At 43.5% G+C, this 19,891-nt stretch overlaps 1 protein-coding gene across 1 annotated transcript in view; it reads left to right on the top strand.

The window, feature by feature from the left end:
* The window catches only part of LOC147238955 (uncharacterized), a 27,239-nt gene continuing 7,348 nt past the window's right edge, over positions 1-19,891 (top strand). The window contains 20 exon segments of the mRNA XM_086196577.1: positions 1-99; positions 3,838-5,890; positions 8,247-8,308; positions 8,922-8,957; positions 9,028-9,210; positions 9,364-9,893; positions 10,650-10,849; positions 12,327-12,364; positions 12,796-14,474; positions 15,321-15,506; positions 15,627-15,785; positions 16,330-16,506; positions 16,615-16,649; positions 17,592-17,738; positions 17,842-17,976; positions 18,076-18,114; positions 18,378-18,503; positions 18,635-18,755; positions 19,416-19,586; positions 19,711-19,745. Of these exon segments, the coding sequence (XP_086052703.1) occupies positions 4,277-5,890; positions 8,247-8,308; positions 8,922-8,957; positions 9,028-9,210; positions 9,364-9,893; positions 10,650-10,849; positions 12,327-12,364; positions 12,796-14,474; positions 15,321-15,506; positions 15,627-15,785; positions 16,330-16,506; positions 16,615-16,649; positions 17,592-17,738; positions 17,842-17,976; positions 18,076-18,114; positions 18,378-18,503; positions 18,635-18,755; positions 19,416-19,586; positions 19,711-19,745 (5,673 nt within the window). The 5' untranslated portion in view covers positions 1-99; positions 3,838-4,276.

Genomic DNA, 19,891 nt, shown 5'->3' on the forward strand with positions numbered 1-19,891 from the left:
GCCTTTCCGGTGGTGCGAATGCGTATACCACCCGCTAGCTGGCTAGGACGTGAGACACAAGCGAGCACAACTAGAGGATGGACTTACTATAACCTGAAGGTATGTAGTCAAAAAAAGAAAAAAGGTAATTACGAAACTAAGAAGCGAAACGTCACAGTTTGCTGACGTTGTGCTCGGTTCTTTTGTGAAACGGTGCGTGGGTGCGTTTTGGAGCTGTGGCCCGTAGAGATAGTTGAGATAGTTAGCTTAGCTCTGTAAGTTAGCTTAGCTATGCAAAGTAGCTCAACTCTGTAAGTTAGTTTAGCTATGCAAATTAGCTAGGCTTTATAAGTTAGCATCGCTCTGCGAGTTAGCTTAGCTCTGTAAGTTAGCTTAGCTCTGCGAGTTAGCAGTGCCCCGAGCTCAGTTGATGTCATGTGACAACTGGACCAAGCACGTTTGTAATCGAGCTGTTTGGGGTTCAAGGGTCATGACGTAGAAGCGGTACAGTGGCTTTTTAATCACCTGTTATAAACACAAAGAGAAGTTCTAGCAGGACAGACAGAGTCAGCTGGTGTGGTTCCTGCTTCTCTGGTTCAGTTCTGATTTGTTCCAGCTGCTATCCTGGTAGTGACGTTCCCATGTTGGTCGAGCGGGTGCAGGAACGCCCCCTCAGTCAGCACCACTGCACACTAAAGGACGGTTGGGGAGAGTTGATGGTGCTCCACAGCAGCAGTACCCCCCCCCCCCCCACACACACACACGCACGCACACTGAGTATTGCCTTTTTTCCCGTTGCATCGCTCCCTTCATACCTGGGGACTCTGAGGAGTCTCCTCCTCCTCCTCTCAACCCGTCCGGGCTGGGTTGGCTCTGCTGGAGTCAGCACTCACACCCTGGTGCTCTCACCGTGTTCCTGATGAGCTCCTGACCCCAGCTGCCTTTGGGACACACAGGCCTTCTGTGTGTACATAGATATTTAGATTCATGATTACCACCGTACGAGACCATCAAACATGAGCGAATGTGTTCAGCAGCTCGTGGATGATTGAGTCGTTGGGTAAACTTGGCCTGAAGGCCCCTTGGCCTGTCACCTTAGTACCAGTTCATTTAGATCTACTGCTCATACCCGGCCGGCGTCCTTCACTATTAGTTACCAACCCTTGATTTATGGCTCACATCAGGCCGGCTTCAAGGCCAGTATTGTATTCTACCTCCCTTTACTCTGAGAGAACAGAACACTGCAGGTTTTTCAGCATGTCATCACCAAATAATGCAAACTGGTGAACCGTTCTTTAATGTTTTGTGAAGCTGTACTCTGTGACTTACATAGTGAAGTGCCAAATCATGCATTTGTAGTTTATGGAGCAGCTGGAACAAGAGACATTTAAATCCCCTCTGACAAACAGTGTTCTGTGCCTTGTCGTAGTCAGTGGGACATTCTAGCTGGAAGAAAAAGCCTCTCCTGACTCTTTCAGTCCGGGCACTATTTTATCTTGTTTTAGGGTCAAAAATGATTGATGGGGACCAAAAGTGATTTGATTTCTTCCAAGACTGAGTGAAAACGTGTTTTTTAAGTAGTTGTTGTCCATGACAAGAGCCCCGTTTCCTTAAAACATAAAGCAAAGTTTAGAGCTCAAGCTTTAGAGGAAAGTCAATGAGAGCTGTTTGCTCCAAGTGGTTTGAAGTAAATAAACCGGCCTCGGTAGTGCACATATCCATCAGAAGGTGGCGTAGTGGTAGCAACACTACAACACTGTACCAGGAAATTCAGAAGAAGAAAACCTGCAAACACAACAGGTTGTGTTGTTTGCTGTTCAGCAGCTGTATGACGGCGAAACCTTAATTAAACCTCTGACGAGTTCCCATGGTCAGTAATTGTGTCTCAGGATAGCAACCGTCACTTCCTCTCGCAGGGGTGTGTTTTGACATGTTCACCGGAGAAGTCGTGACTAAAAACAACCTTTCCAGTGGCCAAAATTATCTGGACAGACAGCAGAGACCAGAGGGCTCATGGGAAATAAGTGGTTGTTTCCATTAACCATGAGCTCTTGTAGGGAGTGCAATTGGTAAACAAGACCTCTGTCCCTGTCAGTCATTTTGAACCAAGCAGTGCCCAGGTTGAAACGTTGTCTGTTCACTGTTTTGGGGTTTTCCATCTTGGCTGGCACCAGTACCAGGTACTCCTAAGTATCACCTCCATTGAGGGTCCAAGCCACCTGAGCCGAGACTGTGGGGTGATGTCAGAAGGGTAGTAGGAGGGAATCGTCACTTCACCACACGCAGCACCTACAAGCACTTTGTTGTTCTTTGATTCACTGGACTGCTCCATTAAATGGCATCCCAACCTGCCGCTGCCGTGATGAAAAACCACGACCTGGCAGCAACCTGGACATCACCGACCAACACAAAACTGGTTCTGCTGCCGTCAGAGCTGCGGCAGGGGCTTGCTGCTGTTGGACCAGGATGGGGGGCTTGGCTTTACCAGTCCCTGCTGTTTGCGTGGACGTCTTGCATGTGAACATGAGATTGACTGAGGTGAGGAAGCAGGGTCCGTCTTTGGGCTGCAGGACACTAACAAGAGCTCCTTACCAGCTCTCTGGGGGTCACCAATGCCTCGCTGCTGGATGCTCACTCTGAACTGCTGGACAATCTGGAGATCCTGAGCTGGGTCTGAGGGTCTAGAGGCACTCTGGCCAAGAGGAATTCCATCAAACCATTGTCTTTAATGTGTCTGTAATACTTTGGTTTTGCCCTTATTTTTGCTCTTGCAAAGCTTCACTCACAGGCACATTTTGAACATGTGCATAAGTGCGAAGATCTGAAATATCACTGCGAACTTCATACATAAAACCATTTATTTTTTTGCTATGAATCACACAATTGCTCACGTCAAGGACACGGCCAGTGCACTGAGCCACCCTTGAGAGGAGCTGCTACTTGCTCTGCACATTCACCCGTAAAAGCATCCTCAGGGTCTGTTTAGGCCTCACACTGATTTTTTTTTTAAATTGTTTTTAATTATGCTGACATTGTGGGTTCTTGTAGAATTACTTTATTTATGTGGTTTTCTCAGAGTTTGAATGGACCTGGATATGAAAAGATTATTTCTAAGAATCAGCCGTTACAACTGGCGCTAGAATTGTCATTCCTTTTTGTGTATATAACGTTGTTATGGAGGTTATTTGGAATCAGTGTCTATAGAATATTAGCATATTTTTATTTTGAGACCAAATTTATTTTTCTTCTGTACAGTCAAACATATTAATTGTGTGTGTATAAAGGCAATTATACTCACGAACCCAGATATTAAGACACACCCCTTAACTTTCACGCTCTATATACCCGTGTGATACATGCATATAAACACACGCAGGCATCTCATCTATATGTAAACCTCAATGCCCGTCTTCAACCCTGTAATCATTCAGAATTGTTTTTGTATGTTTTTTTTCACTGGATAACCCTAATGTAAAAATATAAAACCTGGAATTAAATTTTTCTTTACATTATTGAATTTCTAGGCCACAATGGTGGTTGGTATGTTTTCTTACATAGCTGATATTTTTTTCTTTATTGTTGTTATTTTTTTAATGTAGTTTTGCTTGTTTTTGCTCATTTGTATCTGCATTTTCCCATATGGTCCAATGTGATGGTCTCAATTTGAAAACACAGTTGCCGTAGGTTAAACCCTGTAATGAACTTTTTGCTGCTGACAGTCTTAATGGCTTCAAGCTGCGATGGTCATCCAAAGCATATACAGGATTTTGTCCATCCTTGATGTGTCATATTAACAGTTCTCAGTTCTCTCCTCATCTGTGCTTTGTTGTTTTTGCTTCCTGTGTTCTTTCTTGCTAGTGAAGACCATGACGTGAAATAGGCGGAGAGATTTTGCATCTAATAGGAGTCACCAGATTGGACAACCTAAGACATGAGACCTTCCAGTTGATTGTTCCTGGCCATGATGGAGAGTTCCAGTTCCAGTCCCAAGCAGTAACCTCCTTTTGGTTTTTGTTTTTCTTTAAACCTTTTCAGCTTTGAGTTGCTATTGGAGCATTGTACCTCTATGACTGCGTTGGGGCCCATAACTAGCCCCCTGTTTGGAGGTCTCCCTTGGAGCACGCTAGCTTGGCCAGCAGTCTGAACTTTTACAGCCCGCTCAGTTCAAAGCCCAACTGGTATTGCCGCCTATAAACAACATTGCCTTCTTCTCACCCCCTCCCTACATACCTGCAACTATACCCCCATCTACTGCCACTGCCATCAATCTCCTCAACATTTGGAAGAGTGGAACACCATGTCACATCCGCTGTATAACTCTTATGCATCTGTGAACCAAAACAGACTTTCTGGTTCTCAGGCTGAGAGTGACCCTCTGAGGTTATCTTCTCACTTGGGACATCAATCCAGCATCAGTTCTTCGGGAGGTCCTTCAGGGACTCCTGACAACTCTGGGGCTATGGTCTCACTGGTGGTGCCTCATTCAGTAAGCTACAGACCGGAACATAGTAGGGCTTCAGTCAATGAGGGCATACAGAGATTGCTAGACATTGATGTAAGCAGAACCAGAGGAGAGGAGCTTCTTGACAAGCAGCTGCATAAGCCGACAGATCAAGGTACACACAGGAGTAAGTTGCACTCCTCAGCTACAGGGATGACCTCCAACCACCATATTACTGGACGTTCTGAAAGTGAAAGCAGCCCTAGCTCCTTGAGCTGGTTGTCAGACTACAGTCGACCCATTGCTGACAACTCCTCTACCTTTCATTCAGCATCTGCATCATCTGGCTATGAAGGTGGAGGGGAACGGACGTTTGAAAGACATCATGATAAGCAGCCCATTCCAGGGCTTGGAGATTATGACTTTTCAGGACCAGACAAAGCTGAAGTCCCTACTGAGCCCAGTCAACCAAAATATACTTCAGAATCCGCTGCCAAAATCCTTCTGCAATTCGGACTCGAAAGGGAGGACATGGACCTTCTCCTCGCCTACCCTGAAGACCAGATCACACCCGCCAGCCTGCCATTCATCTTACGCCAAATCCGCATTCAGAAGGCCAAAAGGGTTGCGGATGTTGATCAGTTCAAAGTGAACATCCCTGAATCTCCACCCACCAGAAACACTGGTGGAATTGATGGTTGGATAAGTTCTCGAGGGACAGGGATGCACCAGGATGCAAAACCGTCGTCTCTTCACCAGCCAAGTAAAATTATTGATTATGGACATATAGGCAAATATAGTGGAGAGATAAGGGATGAAATGGAAAGGGACAGTGGCAGTCGAGCAAAAGGTGGCAGCAGTGAGAGCTTGCTTTTGGACGATTTCGATGGTAGCGGTCACAACAAAGAGCTGCTTGCAAAGGGAGGAGGAAGTAGTGCCTTGGCTTCTTTCTGTGACCAGGACACTCTCAGCTCTTCTAACAATTCAACGCTAAGGTCGGTGGCACCCACAACTAATGACCAATTCAAAGGCTTCCAGACCCAAACAACCAAGAGTCCTCACCTCAGCTCTTCTCCTTTGCCAGTGAATAACAGTGATGTCAGAGTTGTTGCATCAGAGGCCTCCAAATCCATTTCTATGAAAGAATTGGAAGGTGACTACCAGCCTACATCAAAACCTCAATCATCCTGCTCCCTTTTACATGGTGCGCATCCTGGCCGATCTGGCCTCAAGGCCATTGGCAGTCACACCAGCACCAGCATTAAAGGTCAAATTAAAAGTAAAGGAAAACGTTCTACAGTCACAGAACAGCCCAAGATTTCACGGACTTATCAGCAGGCGCAGACACTGAAGCATCAGCAAAAGCAAGTTTTGCCAACACCAACAATGATGAAGGACTATGCAGGAGCCCCGCCCAGAGTCTTTCCACATACTTGTTCTCTGTGTAACAAAGAATGTACTCTTATGAAGGTGAGTGGAAGTGCGCTCTGTTCCATGGGAAATTAGGCTTCTTGATGTGATTGTATTTGTATTAGTTTTTATTGTAAAGAGCTCATTTTCATCAGTTTTGGAGAATCGTTCTTCTGTTTTCAAAGAGTGATTTGAATAATGGCATGTTGAACTGCAACATTTATGAGAAAGGATCAGTCCAAGTTAAAGTCCTAACACAACTCTGTCACTACTGCACTGTACTGTGTTCATGTTAGCTTTAAGAAATGTTTGATTGGTGGTAGAGAGGAAATTGTTTTGCCTTTTAAAATAGATAAATATATCTAAAAAAAAAAAATTACAGGCCTGTTATTCAGTGTAAAAAGAGAAAACTTTATTTGTCCCTCAGTGGGGAAATTGGCACTGTTACAGCAGCAGAAAAAGCAGCGCAATAAATAGCAGAAACTATAATAAACCAGAATTCACTAAAATAAACTACAATCAACAACAATAAATACTAGCAGCACAAGTGTTGGATATGGAAGCAGTGAATGTGGTAAGGATTATTCAAATACAAGCTTAGAATGTAAACTATCAACTAAAGTTTGATGTATGTGTACCTCAATGTTAGGCCTTCAAGACTAATTGTTTGTCATAGAGGTTGAAAAAGTTTTAGCACTGGTAGGCTGTTCTACCAACAGTGTTTATATACAGGACTGGTGATGGCTGACGGCTGTCCAGTTGCACAGTTTTCACTTCGTTTCACCCCAAAAATGTTTCTCTTGATTTGAGTCTAAATACTTGAAGACTAACAGCTCGGGTGAGAGAGCAGCTCTGAGTCGCTGACATGATGCTGTCTTTGGAAGTAGCCAATCACGTAAATAACCACTAATTGAATGTCTCGGACCTAATGACTCTCCTTAACTGTAACTATCAACTGTGAGGAGAAGCCAGACATTTGAATGTGGACTGACACTCTGTAGTACTCTGTAGTAGTAACTTTTCAGGTTAAAACTCTACAGATTAATTGGCTTTTGACTTGTTATCTGTAATGATTTTTACGCTCTCTGATATTTGACTTGAAGACTTTGAAAGCAGACATGTTGCTGATGTCTGAGAGAAACACAAAGTTTGGGAATATCTGAGAAGACACCGGCAACAGAAACCGGGGCTGAAGATTTGCTTTGAGGGGACTTGAAACAGGCAGTTTTCATCTCTTAATTTTGCACGTTTGCTCACTTTCAATTCAAGCAAAAACCATCTTAAAGCAAGCCTTAAACTTTTTTGTTAAGTTGAATTTTTTTTTTTTTTTTTTTAGCTGTCATTTCTACTCCAGCCTCTCAGAAGTACTGAACTGTTGATAATTTGATATTGGTGAGCTGACTTAAAAAATTCAGCTTTTGAGGTGAATCAAAAATGGCTTTTCCCCCTGTTTCAAGTTAATATCATAGTTTTAGAACAATTTTGACCATTTTAGTTGAGATGTTTCCTCTTGCAATTTTTAGGTAGCATTTTGTTTCTGGTCTTGTTTATACTGCTATTAATTTCAGTGTAAATTAGCTCTCGTTTCCAAAAAAGTAGACTGTTTTTGTAAAAGTATAATTTTAACAGATTTCAGCAGCGTTTTGTTTTTTTTGTTTTTTTTTAAGGAAGAAATTGTCTCTCTTTTGTAATTGTGAGCGTTAATATGATGCTGAGTTATGTGTGTTTTAAGACAATGTTTTATAAAAGGGCAGTCCAGTCAGAAGTTAAGAGGTCAGAGTGATTGCACAATCAGCAAATATATACTGGAGTTTATTCTGTCTCTGCCTGTGTGTGTGATGAATAATTTTTCTGTTTACGACACCGAAAACAGTCAAAATGAAGGCCCATTAATAAGAACATGCCAGGTTCCTCCTCATTCCCAAAGCTACATTGTGCTGCCTCTCCTCCACAGCTTAAGTTTTTTTCAGTCTTTATAAGGCCGATGACCTCCTTTTAGATGTTGCCTGAACATCTGAAGAAGAACCAGACACCAAGACCCAGAGAGGATAAGGGCTTTCTGAAGTTGTGACCACTGTCTGTTGCGCTACGTCTTGTTGCGCTTCCTTTTGTTTTGAAGGAAATAATGATTTCTTGTCATAATTACGTCTGTATGCCAGAAGATATGTTTGTTTTGGTTGTCCTCAATGTCATAATGAAGTCAAGACAACTTGGCAAATGAAAGCTTTTTTTGATTTGTTATACAAATACCGTTGGACACTCCGGCTTGACAATGCCACCAGACGCAAACGGGCTGCTCTTTCATCTCAAATAAAAGATGTCCGTGTTGTCATACACATGGCAGAAGGGATACTGAAGCATGTTATATGATAACAAGGCCCCTCCACAATGACGTGTTTGTTGTTTTGACAACTAGGATTGGATCGTTCATCAGAACAGCGCCCCTCACCTTGAGAGCTGCAGCGTCTTCCGCAGACAGTCAGTCTTTATTCTTGTCTTCTCATACAGGTCTTGATTTGTTAGAAAATTCTTGTTTGGGATTCTTTGTAATCGGTATTTTTTAATTAAGCTAGGGTTTTGACATTTACTGTATGTTTTGCTTCATTTTGGAGAAGTGGATATGATCATGAACCGTTTTCAGCATGCTTAAACCTAGAAGGCACTTGGATAGCAAACACTCTTGCCAAGGTGCAGTATGATACTAGATCCAGTTCTGGATCAATTTCTAACCCTAATGGATTGTATCTCCACCTAAGTTCTATCATCCTACCCAACTGCATCAGAGTCCTACTTTGGGAGTTATCCTGCCAACGGTCAACCATTACCTCCTTGGCAGCTCAGAACACCAAAATCAGTAGGCACAGTCTTTCAGAACCACATGCAGGTTTATTTCAGTCCACTGAGAATAAAACTAAATTGGTGTTTTATTAGACTTACAGTGGTCATTTGTCGCTACCTGAGAGAAACTCTGTTACTAGAAATAATCTGGTTGCTACATCCGCAATGCCTCCAATCTCAATGTAGACATTTTTAGAGATTGTGTAAGAGTATGACTTATTTGCTGTGTTAAAGAGAACATTTTTCTCCTCAGATATCCAAACTGGGATGGAGTGGTACCTATTCCAAGGTAAATTTCTGTCAGTCTGGTTATGGGTGTTCTTATTGGGTCCTTTTAACTACGCTGTTGTTATTTTCAGTGATACTGAAAAAAATACCAAGCCTTTCACCACCACTCACCGGCTTCATCGTCACAAAACCAGACATGGAGGCCATTCCACTTCCCGTTCGCCCAGTCCCCATCGTCATCACAGCTCAGAGGGAAGAAGGAAAACGCCAAGAAGCCGATCACGATCCCCGCACATTTCCAGATACACTTGCAGGTTCTGTTTAGTACAAATTTTTACCCAAGAAAACTTGTTGGTCAAGAAATGCACAATATTTTGGTAACCCCCTAGGAAAGTCCAAAACTTGCTGTGAAATTTTTGTCGTTCCAGTTTTTAGTTATGACATTCTAAAATCTGCCCTTTGTTCAGGTCCCCTACATCTAAGCTGGTCGGCCATCGTTCGAGGAGCCGTGAGAGACTTTCTTCACCGAGGAGCACTCAGGAAAAAACATGGTCACCAGAAAGAAGGCAGGGGAATTATTCGTCACCATGGAGGGGACTGGAGAGGTGCTCCCAGTCACAACGGAGCCAGGAAAGAGGATGGTCACCTGTAAAAAATCGCGTGAAAGGTTCACCAAAGAGGAGCCAGGAGAGGCGATCATCACCACAAAGGAGTCAGGAAAAGGGACGGTCGCCAGTAAGAAAGCGGGTGAAGGCTTCATTGCCAAAGGGGAGCCGGGAGAGGCGATCATCACCACAAAGGAGTCAGGAAAAGGGACGGTTGCCAGTAAGAAAGCGGGTGAAGGCTTCATTGCTAAAGGGGATCCAGGAGAGGCGATCATCACCGCAAAAGAGTCAGGAAAAGAAAGCCTTACCAGAAAGGACCCGGAAGAGATCGTCCAAGAAAAAGAAGTCTCGTGGTGCAGAGGGACAAAGCAGTAAACTCCAGGAATCATCAGGTTTGGAAATGCATTTCTCAACTCTTTTGGACCTCATTTTAAATTGTCCGATGTACTGCCATGTCGGCAAGTACCAGTGTCTGTAATGTAATTTGTGTGGAAATAGAAGGCCAGGGAGGTTTTTGGGAGAGGGTAGTAACGTGAGAATTTGGAATTGTTGAAGACCAGACCAGCCACAGTATTTTAGTTGGGCTGGAAATGTCTGGTGGCTGAGGTGGGTGTCCAACCCTAAGGAATGTAACCATAGTCCAGAGCACCCACAAGAGTGGATTGTTGTTGGCAAAGAAAGTCCAGGAAGGACCCAGATATTGTTGACTCTTGAGTGGCAGTCCATGAAGCTGAAACGTAGTCTTTCACAGCCACATGTTCTCCCTATGGCCCTATCCATGAAACAGTTTTCATTTTGAAATATATTCTGAAGGAAACACATCATTCTCTGAAGGTTTTACTGTTTCTCTTTGTATTTTTGGGGAAAAAAAATCATTATTTTTAACAGGACTGCAAAGATATCACAGAATTGGCCTTATTTTAAAAGTGCACAGTGGAAATGTTAATGCAGTTTAATTTCTTTGTATGGAAATGCAGGTTTCAAAAAATCCATAGGTGATTTGCATTTTTCTTGATAACCTTCATAAAGACTTGATTTTCAGATTAAGTTTTTAACATTCAAGGCAGGTGACATGGCTTGCTTAATTTTTGCTCACAATGTTCAAGACTAGAAAAAATGTAACTCCACTCTTGTCTTTGTTGTTCTAGCTGACCAGTCTGAACTGGAAGCAGTGATCAAGAGTCTGGCTCCTGCTGTACTGGCTGAATTGGTGAAGATGAAGTCCTTCTCTTCATTTCTGGGGTCCACAGAAGAAAAAAAATCGTCATCCGCTGCCTCTTCATCCTCTTCATTTTCTACAGCAAAGGAAAAGGGGACAGTGGAGGCAAAATCCTCAGCAAAGACTAAGGTAGGTGGATCTGTTTTACAAATATCTTTTAAAAATATTCTTCCTGAGTGAGTGAAATCGATTACAAACTTGACTCATTTGGTTTTTTAATAGTGGTGGAAGGCCAGCTTTACATTTGGGTCCAAAATTTCCCTGATCTGGTTATTGTCAAGTGTTGTTAGGTTTTTCGCTGTGTTCCCACACTTGAAGGGTTATACCAAGACTGAAACATTAACTGGATTCCACTCAGTGACCAGACTGTAGATTGAGTTTTCTTTTCCTTTTATTTTTTCTCCAATCTGTGTTAGTCGAAATGCCGTTGCCACGGCCACAGGTGAAAAACCTTAAAGACAAAACCAACAATTTACTATTTTGCATACAACATACTACTCAAAATTGACTATTAGATGAATTAAATAAATATATGAAAATAGGCCATATTCTTTTTTTTTTTCCCTTTAAGTTAAGAAAGCTACTTTAAATAAATTTGTCCAGTGAATGCAGCAAAATATCAAAATACATTTTAACCACGATTTTAAAATTCATTCCATTTAATGCAATTCATACAAACCCTAAATAGTGCCAAACAATAATTTCCTCCCAGCTTCCCTGGTAATCAATAATTTAATATACGGTTATCCACACACATATCCACTAGACTAAACAATACACTACGTGACTACTTACCAGACGCGCTACAACCAACCAAAGAAACACACAACCACTAGAAACACTAGGACCCAGCGGATTAACCTGACACCTCACAGATCGTCACACGCTGCATTGGTAGGGTTTCTCCGCCCCGTGTCTCGTCTCATCAGAACACCAAAAGGGTATAAACGGGAGCTTACCGGCTGTCTGTTTAGTTCTCGATCTTGGTATTCTCTCCACAGCTTGTAATGGCGTCTAAATGCCGACCTCAGACCTCGCGACTAGTGAGTGAGTGCTCCTTTGTCTCCCCTGATTGCGCGCAGGTGAATAATTAGCGTGCCCGTGCCGGCGCTCACATACCAGCTTGGGGGGGGGGGGGGGGGGGGGGGCAGTTGTGGTGCGTCTTTACACAGAACAAGAACAGAGATTCACTCAAAAAGTATTAAACAATCTGGTTTCTCTTCATGAGTCATGTCTACACATAAACCATACATAAATAAACCAAATTTACATTATATTGTTCTTTCCAAAAAATGGAATAAATTCATAAATGAAGTTCGCCGCGACAGTTACTGTAAAAGCCATATTATATGGTTGAAATTATCTCAGTACTTTCAAACCGCTGACCCCTATTGGGGCATTGTTGTAATGGAAGAGACCATTCCTACCATGGGGATAGACAGGTTTTTTTCATGGGCAAGAGATAATAACCCAGACCAACTGCAAAATATGTGGCTCACATGGAGCCACTTAACTTTCCCTGAATCATGAATGTATTAAGATTTGTCTGCAAGTTGAATTATGTCAGTATTGAGATCTACAGTTTGTTAATTCCATTTGTCCATAGCTCACAGCATGTAAGAAGGAACCGAATCCTCCTCAGAGGTAAGATATATTTCATACATACTTCTGATTCTGGATGTAATGTAGAAGTTGCTCTTTTTCATTGTTTTGGCTAACTTGAAAAGTTGCAGCTTCGAGCCCAAACTGTACCCGTACCTCTACTTCATTCTTATTGTTCATTCCTCATTTTAAGCTGGTTTTTCATATTAAGTACTTGGTTTCAGTAGTTTTTTGTTGTTTTACTGTTTCCGTGTCAAATTCCTCTATGCTATACCAATCACCAAATTAGATTGAGATCTGCTGCATGTAACCCACTGATTGGTTACTGAGCAACCTAGGTTATCTTGTCTTGTCAAGTCTGTTCTGTCACACTGTCCTGTAAAAGTCTGTAAAGGAATCGATCAAGTGGAACATGACTTACACTTCAATTATCTAATGAATCTTGGTGGGAGTAATTTTTCTTGTTTTCACAGACAACCAGTCTACAAAGTCCCTACATCAAATTTGCCTGATTCTGGTATATCTGCAAGTCCTCATTATATTCCCACTATAATCACAAGATGTGGGGGCATGCCCACCTTTTCTGGCCCAGCAACTGTCACTAAAGCAAAAGTCCTGGTTTCCAAAGCAAAAAGTATGTCAAACAAGCAGACAGCTAAAACTGTAAAAGGGGAGGGAACTGTTAAAAAAGTTGCTGTCAAACAAAAAAAATGCTTGGTTTCAAAAAAGCCACATGGTGAATCTAAACAAAAACCTGCACCAAACAAATCGGACAGCAAGGTTAAAAAATCAACCATGTTACGGAAAGAGAAATCCAATGTTGATAAATTGGCAAATACAACAATTGTTAGAAATCCAGTGGACAAATCAGGTCCATCTCCTCCTAAACCACATGTTAAGCCGCCTGACTGCAGAAAGAGTTCCACATTAGCTGGAGACACAAGAACTCAAAAGGCCTCCATCAAAATTCCAGAAACCTCTGTTAAAACATCATTTGTGCTCCAGCAAAGCCCCCTGCCCAACACAGACTCACCTCCTCAAGGACATGAGACCAAGAAAGACAGTTCGCTAAAACAACAGCAGGCTGCAGGAAGCAGTGGTAAACCTGCTGGAAGAACCATCACTGGACCCACTGCAGGACAGTTTGCTGAATCGGCTACAGGATACCCTGTTGTAACTGCTGCAGGAAGCTCTACTGGATTTGCTGCTGGATGCCTCACTGAACCCACTGCAGGACATCCTGCTGGACCTGCTACAGGGCACCCCGCTAAACTTCCTGCAGGTCGCCCCTCTGGCCAAGCTCTAGGAAGTTCTGCTGGACCGACCATAGGAGCCTCCACTCCATCTGCCACAGGATGCTCTGCTGAACCAACAGCAGGACCTTCTACTGGACAAGCTGCAGGACTGTCTTCTGGTCCCTCTGCAGGATGCCCCTTGGGACCCGCTGCAGAAGGCTGTGTTGGACCAGCCGAAAAACCTGACACTGGGCCCACCAATGGACACACTTCTATATCTGCTGCAGAATGCTCTGCTGGACCCTCTGTTGAACCCTCTGCTGGACCTGCCACGGGACCCCCCACTGGAGCACCCTCGGAATCTTCCACTGGACCTGCTGCAGGATGCTCTGCTGGACCCTCTGTTGAACCCTCTGGTGGACCTGCCACGGGAACCCCCATTGGACCACCCTCTGAATCTTCCACTGGACCTGCTGCAGGATGCTCTGCTGGGCTGGCAACAGGACCTTCTACTGGACCTACTGCAGGATGCCCCTCAAGACCTGCTGCTGGACCAGCTGCACGACCTGCCACTAGATCCGCAATAGGACACGATTCTGGACCTGCTACAGTGTGCTCTGCTGGACCTGCTGCAGGAGCATCTACTGGACCTGCCACAGGACCATCTTCTGGACCTGCTGCTGGATTCTCTGCTTCCCTAACCACAAGACCTAGAGCTGTAGGAAGCTCTGCTAAACCAGCTGCAGGACACCCCTCTGGACCTGCTGCAGAACTCCCTGCTGGACCAGCTGCTGCAGGATGCTCTCCCGGACCTGCTGTGGGACTCCCCTTCAGACCAGCTGCAGGACGCCCCTTTGGACCTGCCAACAAAGCAAACCTGACAGAGGGAGGAGCAGCCACAAAACCGAGGAAAACTGGTGTGTTGGTGACCCTTCAGCGTGATGTGTTGTGTGTGAAATGGGGACAGGAGGTTGGCTCCATTCTCAGATTGTCTGTTCCTGTTTAATGGAGATCCATTTTAGCAAAGGGTGGTAGGAGTAGCCAGGCAGCTAGCATGGCGAGCAGAGAAGTTGCCATGATGCAAGTTACCCGGGACCATCAAGTGTCCCTATGTGACTGCGCTTTTCAATGTGTTTTACTTAGTCTGCCATTTAGATTCCAGTTTGATATGACGCTAAAGATGTTAACAGTCACATGGCAAGATGAATGCTGCGGACTCACATCCCTCTCAGCCCGCCAAACCACACCAAGCTAGCACGCAAACGCACCTCGCCAGTCCTTGTTATTTGCAGCCTTTTTTTAGTGTAAAAGTAAAGTGTAAAATGCAAGCATGGCAACACGGATGGGCCAAGTGTACAACATCTGCTGCAAAATACTAAAGAAAGGAGCGGTTCTATTTAATTTAGTAGAGAATATGTAACCCCTATTAAATAACCAGATTCTGTTAAAGGGGATCCAATCATCTTTGGAGAAAATGACTTTGATCGTCCGTTCAATCGCTCATTAACGATCCAATCACTGATTGGAACAAGCCCAGTGTGAAATCATCACCGTGCGGCTGTTCTTCTTTACACGTAAATGCTTGTCTGCGGTGAAGGTCATGTTATTAGGCAGATGCACAACCACAAATGCAGCTTTGTGAAGTTGAAGGTGTATCAATGACATTGAAAACCTGGTTCAGCTTTTGTTGTTTTTGATTTACGTATTTATGAGTGTTGGAAGATCTGGATCTAAAAGTGTGTATTTGAATCAATCCTGTGAAGGCACCGGGACACCAATTGTTGCAGCGTCACTCAAGGATGAATCCCAGACTCAGACGAAGGCAGCCATGTTTGTCACAATGGAGTCAGCAAGCTCAGCAGTGAGCAAAAAGCCACCGGCACCGCCAACACCCTCCTCAGCTGCAGCTCCATCACCGACGGTAGACAAGCACCTGCCCCAACGAATAGGTAGTGAATCATCCTTGTCATCATATTTATTGACCATCAGTTAGCTGAAGTAACAGTCACATCAACAGGGACTAACAAGCTCTGTCAAAAGCCTGATATTCACCCTAAATCTTGGTGAAGGTGCTGAGATTGCAGTGGAGACAGAGTCGAGTGCAGTGTCGCTCCAGAATGACTCTGAGGCTCGCATCAAGGTGGCCACTGAATCACAAACTGCAGCCGCCAGCGGGCGGCGACTGGCTGCATCTGCAGCTCCTAAAGTGCCACCACTGAAAGGGATAGGTAATGAACCAAAGTGTGTGTGTTGTGCGCACGCGTCTGTTTGCCTCATGGTCATCAACGTCACTCTCAGTAAATCAGTACCCAAAGGATGACTTTGTGAAACTACTACCTCCTGTTGAAGTACTTTGTTGGGCGTGTATACAGGGGTTCATAAAAGTTCTGAATTTCTTAGATATAATCATCAGAATTTTAGGCCTTCAGAGTCCAAGAATTCAATCTAAAATGCATGTTTAGATTGGTCATAAAAATGTAGAGGATTGGGAAGTTTCCTGTCAGTTCCTTGCTTGAACCTACTGGATGGACATCAATCAACACAGACCACGAGACCCCACTGAATTTATATTTTAACCTGCTGAAACCTGTAGGAGCCCTGATGTGTTCTTAATTTTAAGGCATTTGTGAATGCTTCTGTGTGAACGTGGGTGATCATGACATGTAAATTACTTCAGTTACTATTGTGAAGTGGCAACAGACACCGACAGGGGGAGATGGGCAAGCTGTTCAAAAAGTCGGATATTTGTCCTAAAAGTGTGATTATTTGAAGGCCCTATGACTGCAGTCAAGATGAGCCTTAATACTCCGACAAAGCCGACCGCGTTCATCCCAACGGCGAGCAAGCAGCAGCCGGCGGCGCCCACACCTCGATTAACTCCTTCTGCTGGAGCTCCACCACTGACTCTGGGGGAGATGGTGGGAAAGCATCTGCATGAAAAAAACATTGGTAATAAATCCAGAAGTGTGTCTGCTTCATGTTTGTCATCAAATTTAATGATAGAAAATTAGTTTTAGTTATCAAAATTCACTTCTTTTCTCTGTCTCTCTTTTTCAGCATGCTTTCAGAAGAAAAACTACATGGCGTTTAACGTAGGTTTCCCTCATGCATCCATAGCTGCATTTCCATCACAGTTTTTCACAAAATAAAAGTGCTATTTCTAAAATTTCAACTTAGCGCAGTTGCGGTTTGCAGGTGTTTCCACTGAATGGTGTTTAGTGCATGAGCCGTAATTCTCGTCAAATCTCATCCCGCGAGACTCCCCTTAGAGGAGGATGGAGGTGGGAAACATTTTACATTTTGGAACAGCGTTTGTCACGACTGCTGTTGCTGCTGTTCTCATCACAAGACGAAGGCAGCGAGAGACGGTTCAGAGATGACGTCCGTATGTCAGGGAGACACGGATAAGGGGTTGAACGTAACTCCCTACATCACGTCCAGTGACGTGTAAATGACAATTTAAGTGTTTCCGTGGCACATTTGTGATACGCTTATGGGTCAGCACTTCTGAAAAAACACCTCATGAGAGTGTAAAAGCTTTTTACAGATATTTGAGAGGTTTTTCGAAATGTAGGTGTTTCCGTTACCAGTTCTTTGTTGCGATATTTAGGTTTTGTGCAATCCTAGGGGGAATGCAGCATGTTTGTTAGCCGCCGTGGGCTCTCTCTGGTGGGCTGGACATGATTTCAGCTTCAAGCACGATCTCAGGGAAATGACATTTTAGTAAACCAGACATTTATAAAAAACATGAAAACAAAATATTCATCATGTATGCAGGCTGTATTAAATATGATTTTGACAACTTGAGCCCCAAATTCCAACCTTCCAAACTGAATCAGCGTCTTGAGATGGATCAGTCCAGTCTGGTTGGATTCATGAACTTCCTATCGCTTCTTTGATCAGAACAGACCTGCCAAACTCCTTTGGGGTCGTTTTGCTGCTACATTCATGTCGTCTCCATGCTCCGAGCTTCTTGAAGTCTTTTCTATTCTGACTTATGAGCAAATGTCCTCCTGCACTGTCTCTTTCCCCAGTTTTGTCCACGTGATAAGAGGCATTTGCTGATCACCAACCTGCCTCATAACAAAGACTACACTCAGGGTGACATTGCCCGACTGCTCTTACCCTTCGGATTCAAATATTCAGAAGAGAACATCTATGTTATTCCTAAGGCATGCATGGTACGCACCAGGAATATGCATCATACTCTCATCTTTCCTTTTTTCCTGAGCTGTCAGGATTTGGAATTTGTAAAGTAAATGTTGTGGGTTTTTTTTCCTCCAGGCCTTTGTGATCATGCCAACGATGACAAATGTGCTCAATGTAGTGAAAGCCAGTGAGACGAGCCGCTTCCTTCTCAAAGGGAGTGACAGTGTGCTCGCTCTGCGTGTCATTCGTGGTGACATTGCGATGGATCCGGTGAGAACTCAGTGACGCTACTCCTTGATGGTTTGAGCGTTTTCGTAGCTGTGTTGTAGTTTGGCGTTTTAACACTGACGACTGATGTTTGTTTTTCAGCTTGGCTTTTATAAATCGGTGATGAAGTTTATGAGCTCTGTAAGTAAACACACGCGCACACACACACACACACAGCCCTGTTTAATGGCTTGTCAGTCCTCCTCATCTCACCCAGTACAGTTATAATTCAAAATGTAACATTTGGAAACGGATGTAAAATTAGAGAAAATACAGACAAATTCTCTCCTGATTGTATTAGTTTGGTAAGTCTTTAAAGTGATGTGGTTTCAACAGTTCAGTTTTGTAGTTGTTTATTTTATCTTTCCACAATGTGGATTTTCACTGTTGTTTTTTTTGTGCAGCCTGTGTTTGATGATGGAGCGAGAACTGTCTACGTCAAGAACATTTCACCAGATCAGGCCACCAACCTCAGGGAAACTTTGAGGAAGATCCAGTGTATCCGAAACTACCTTCCTCTCCTCAATAAGGTATGCACAGCACCAACAAGATCCTGTAAATAAAAACAGCTGTTTCACCTGTGTTTTTTAATTATACGGTACTCTACCTGAAGGACTGAAGCTTTGGCTTCACGTTGACCTGACCTTTGTTCCCGTTCCAGGTGTTTATAGAATTCGAGACAGCTCGATATGCAGATCTGATAGGAGTTTGGCACAGCTTCCTGAAGCAGCCTCCTAGCTATGAAATCCGCAGGCTGAATGTACACCACTGTCCATCTCTCCGTAAGTCCAAATTTGCCAAGCACTTTCTCGACTGAACAGTTGCAGATTGGATATGGTCCTCAACTTTGTAGTCTCCGCACATTGGTGGATCAAAATGTGTCTGTTTTGAAGCTGTTCTGTTGTTAATAATTGAGTTGTCAAAGAATGTTAATTTACTTGGGTTGTTAGCTGGTCCACCTTGAAGGTCAGCTCATGTTAAAGGCTTTTTTTTAACCCTAAAAGCATCACTTGCTTATCAGGTACTTACCACTCGAGGTCTTGAATTCATTAAGTTGTTTTCTCTGCATGAATCCAGAATTCAGAAATGGCAGCAGAAATATACCAAAGCTCTGTTAACAAACTCTGAAATGCATTGTATGGCCAATACTTCAAAACTAAGGGTTTGTAAATCTTTTATGTAGTTTGGTGAAGTTTTACTGTCATTCATCTTTGGCCTCCAGTCGTCTTCGTCAACCATGTGGCTCATGCTTCCTGGACAAAAAAGACTGAGTCTGGGACACAGTTATCGTTAGCTTCAGGGCTAACCTCATTGACTTCACGTCCTGAAACTAGCCATTTGCGGTATATACATCTCTAGTGTCGGGATTTGTTCTTGGTTGCAGTATGAATGCAGCTACCAAAACACAAACAACAAACATAAATGCTTACTTTTCTCCACAGCGCCAAGATTTCCTGAAAAAGCTGTGCCAGACAGTCATATTGCAGTTACCGGAGCAACTATTCCTGAAATAAAGTTTGGCATTCCGCAGGGAAGCGTTTCACCATTTTGGCTCACAATGACAACGAAACCCTACGTGTTTTCCACCATGTCTCCTTGGTTTGTCATTCCAGGTGAGAGTGAAATTAATTCAATAGTAAACACATTGACAGTTCTGGCATTGAAATGAGGCTCAATGATTAGACATCGCAAAATCAGAAAATGTGTACTCATCGTTTTAACAATTTTAATTCCTAGAGTACCTGACAGTCAAAAGAACAAATGACATTGAGGTAAGGCCCTTTTGTTTTCTTCCCTTTGCATGTATAAATGAGATGCAGGCTCTTTTTCTTACAGATTTCTGTTCAGCCGCACTTCTTTTTGCAACCAGAAGTTGCCTCCATCTGGCCAGTATAAAGACTGCTTCTTATTGAACCAT

The sequence above is a fragment of the Aulostomus chinensis genome, chromosome 24 (genome assembly GCF_037954235.1).
Source record: "Aulostomus chinensis isolate RoL2024-O1b breed Wild chromosome 24, RoL_Achi_v1.0, whole genome shotgun sequence".
NCBI classification, from domain to species: Eukaryota; Metazoa; Chordata; class Actinopteri; order Syngnathiformes; family Aulostomidae; genus Aulostomus; species Aulostomus chinensis.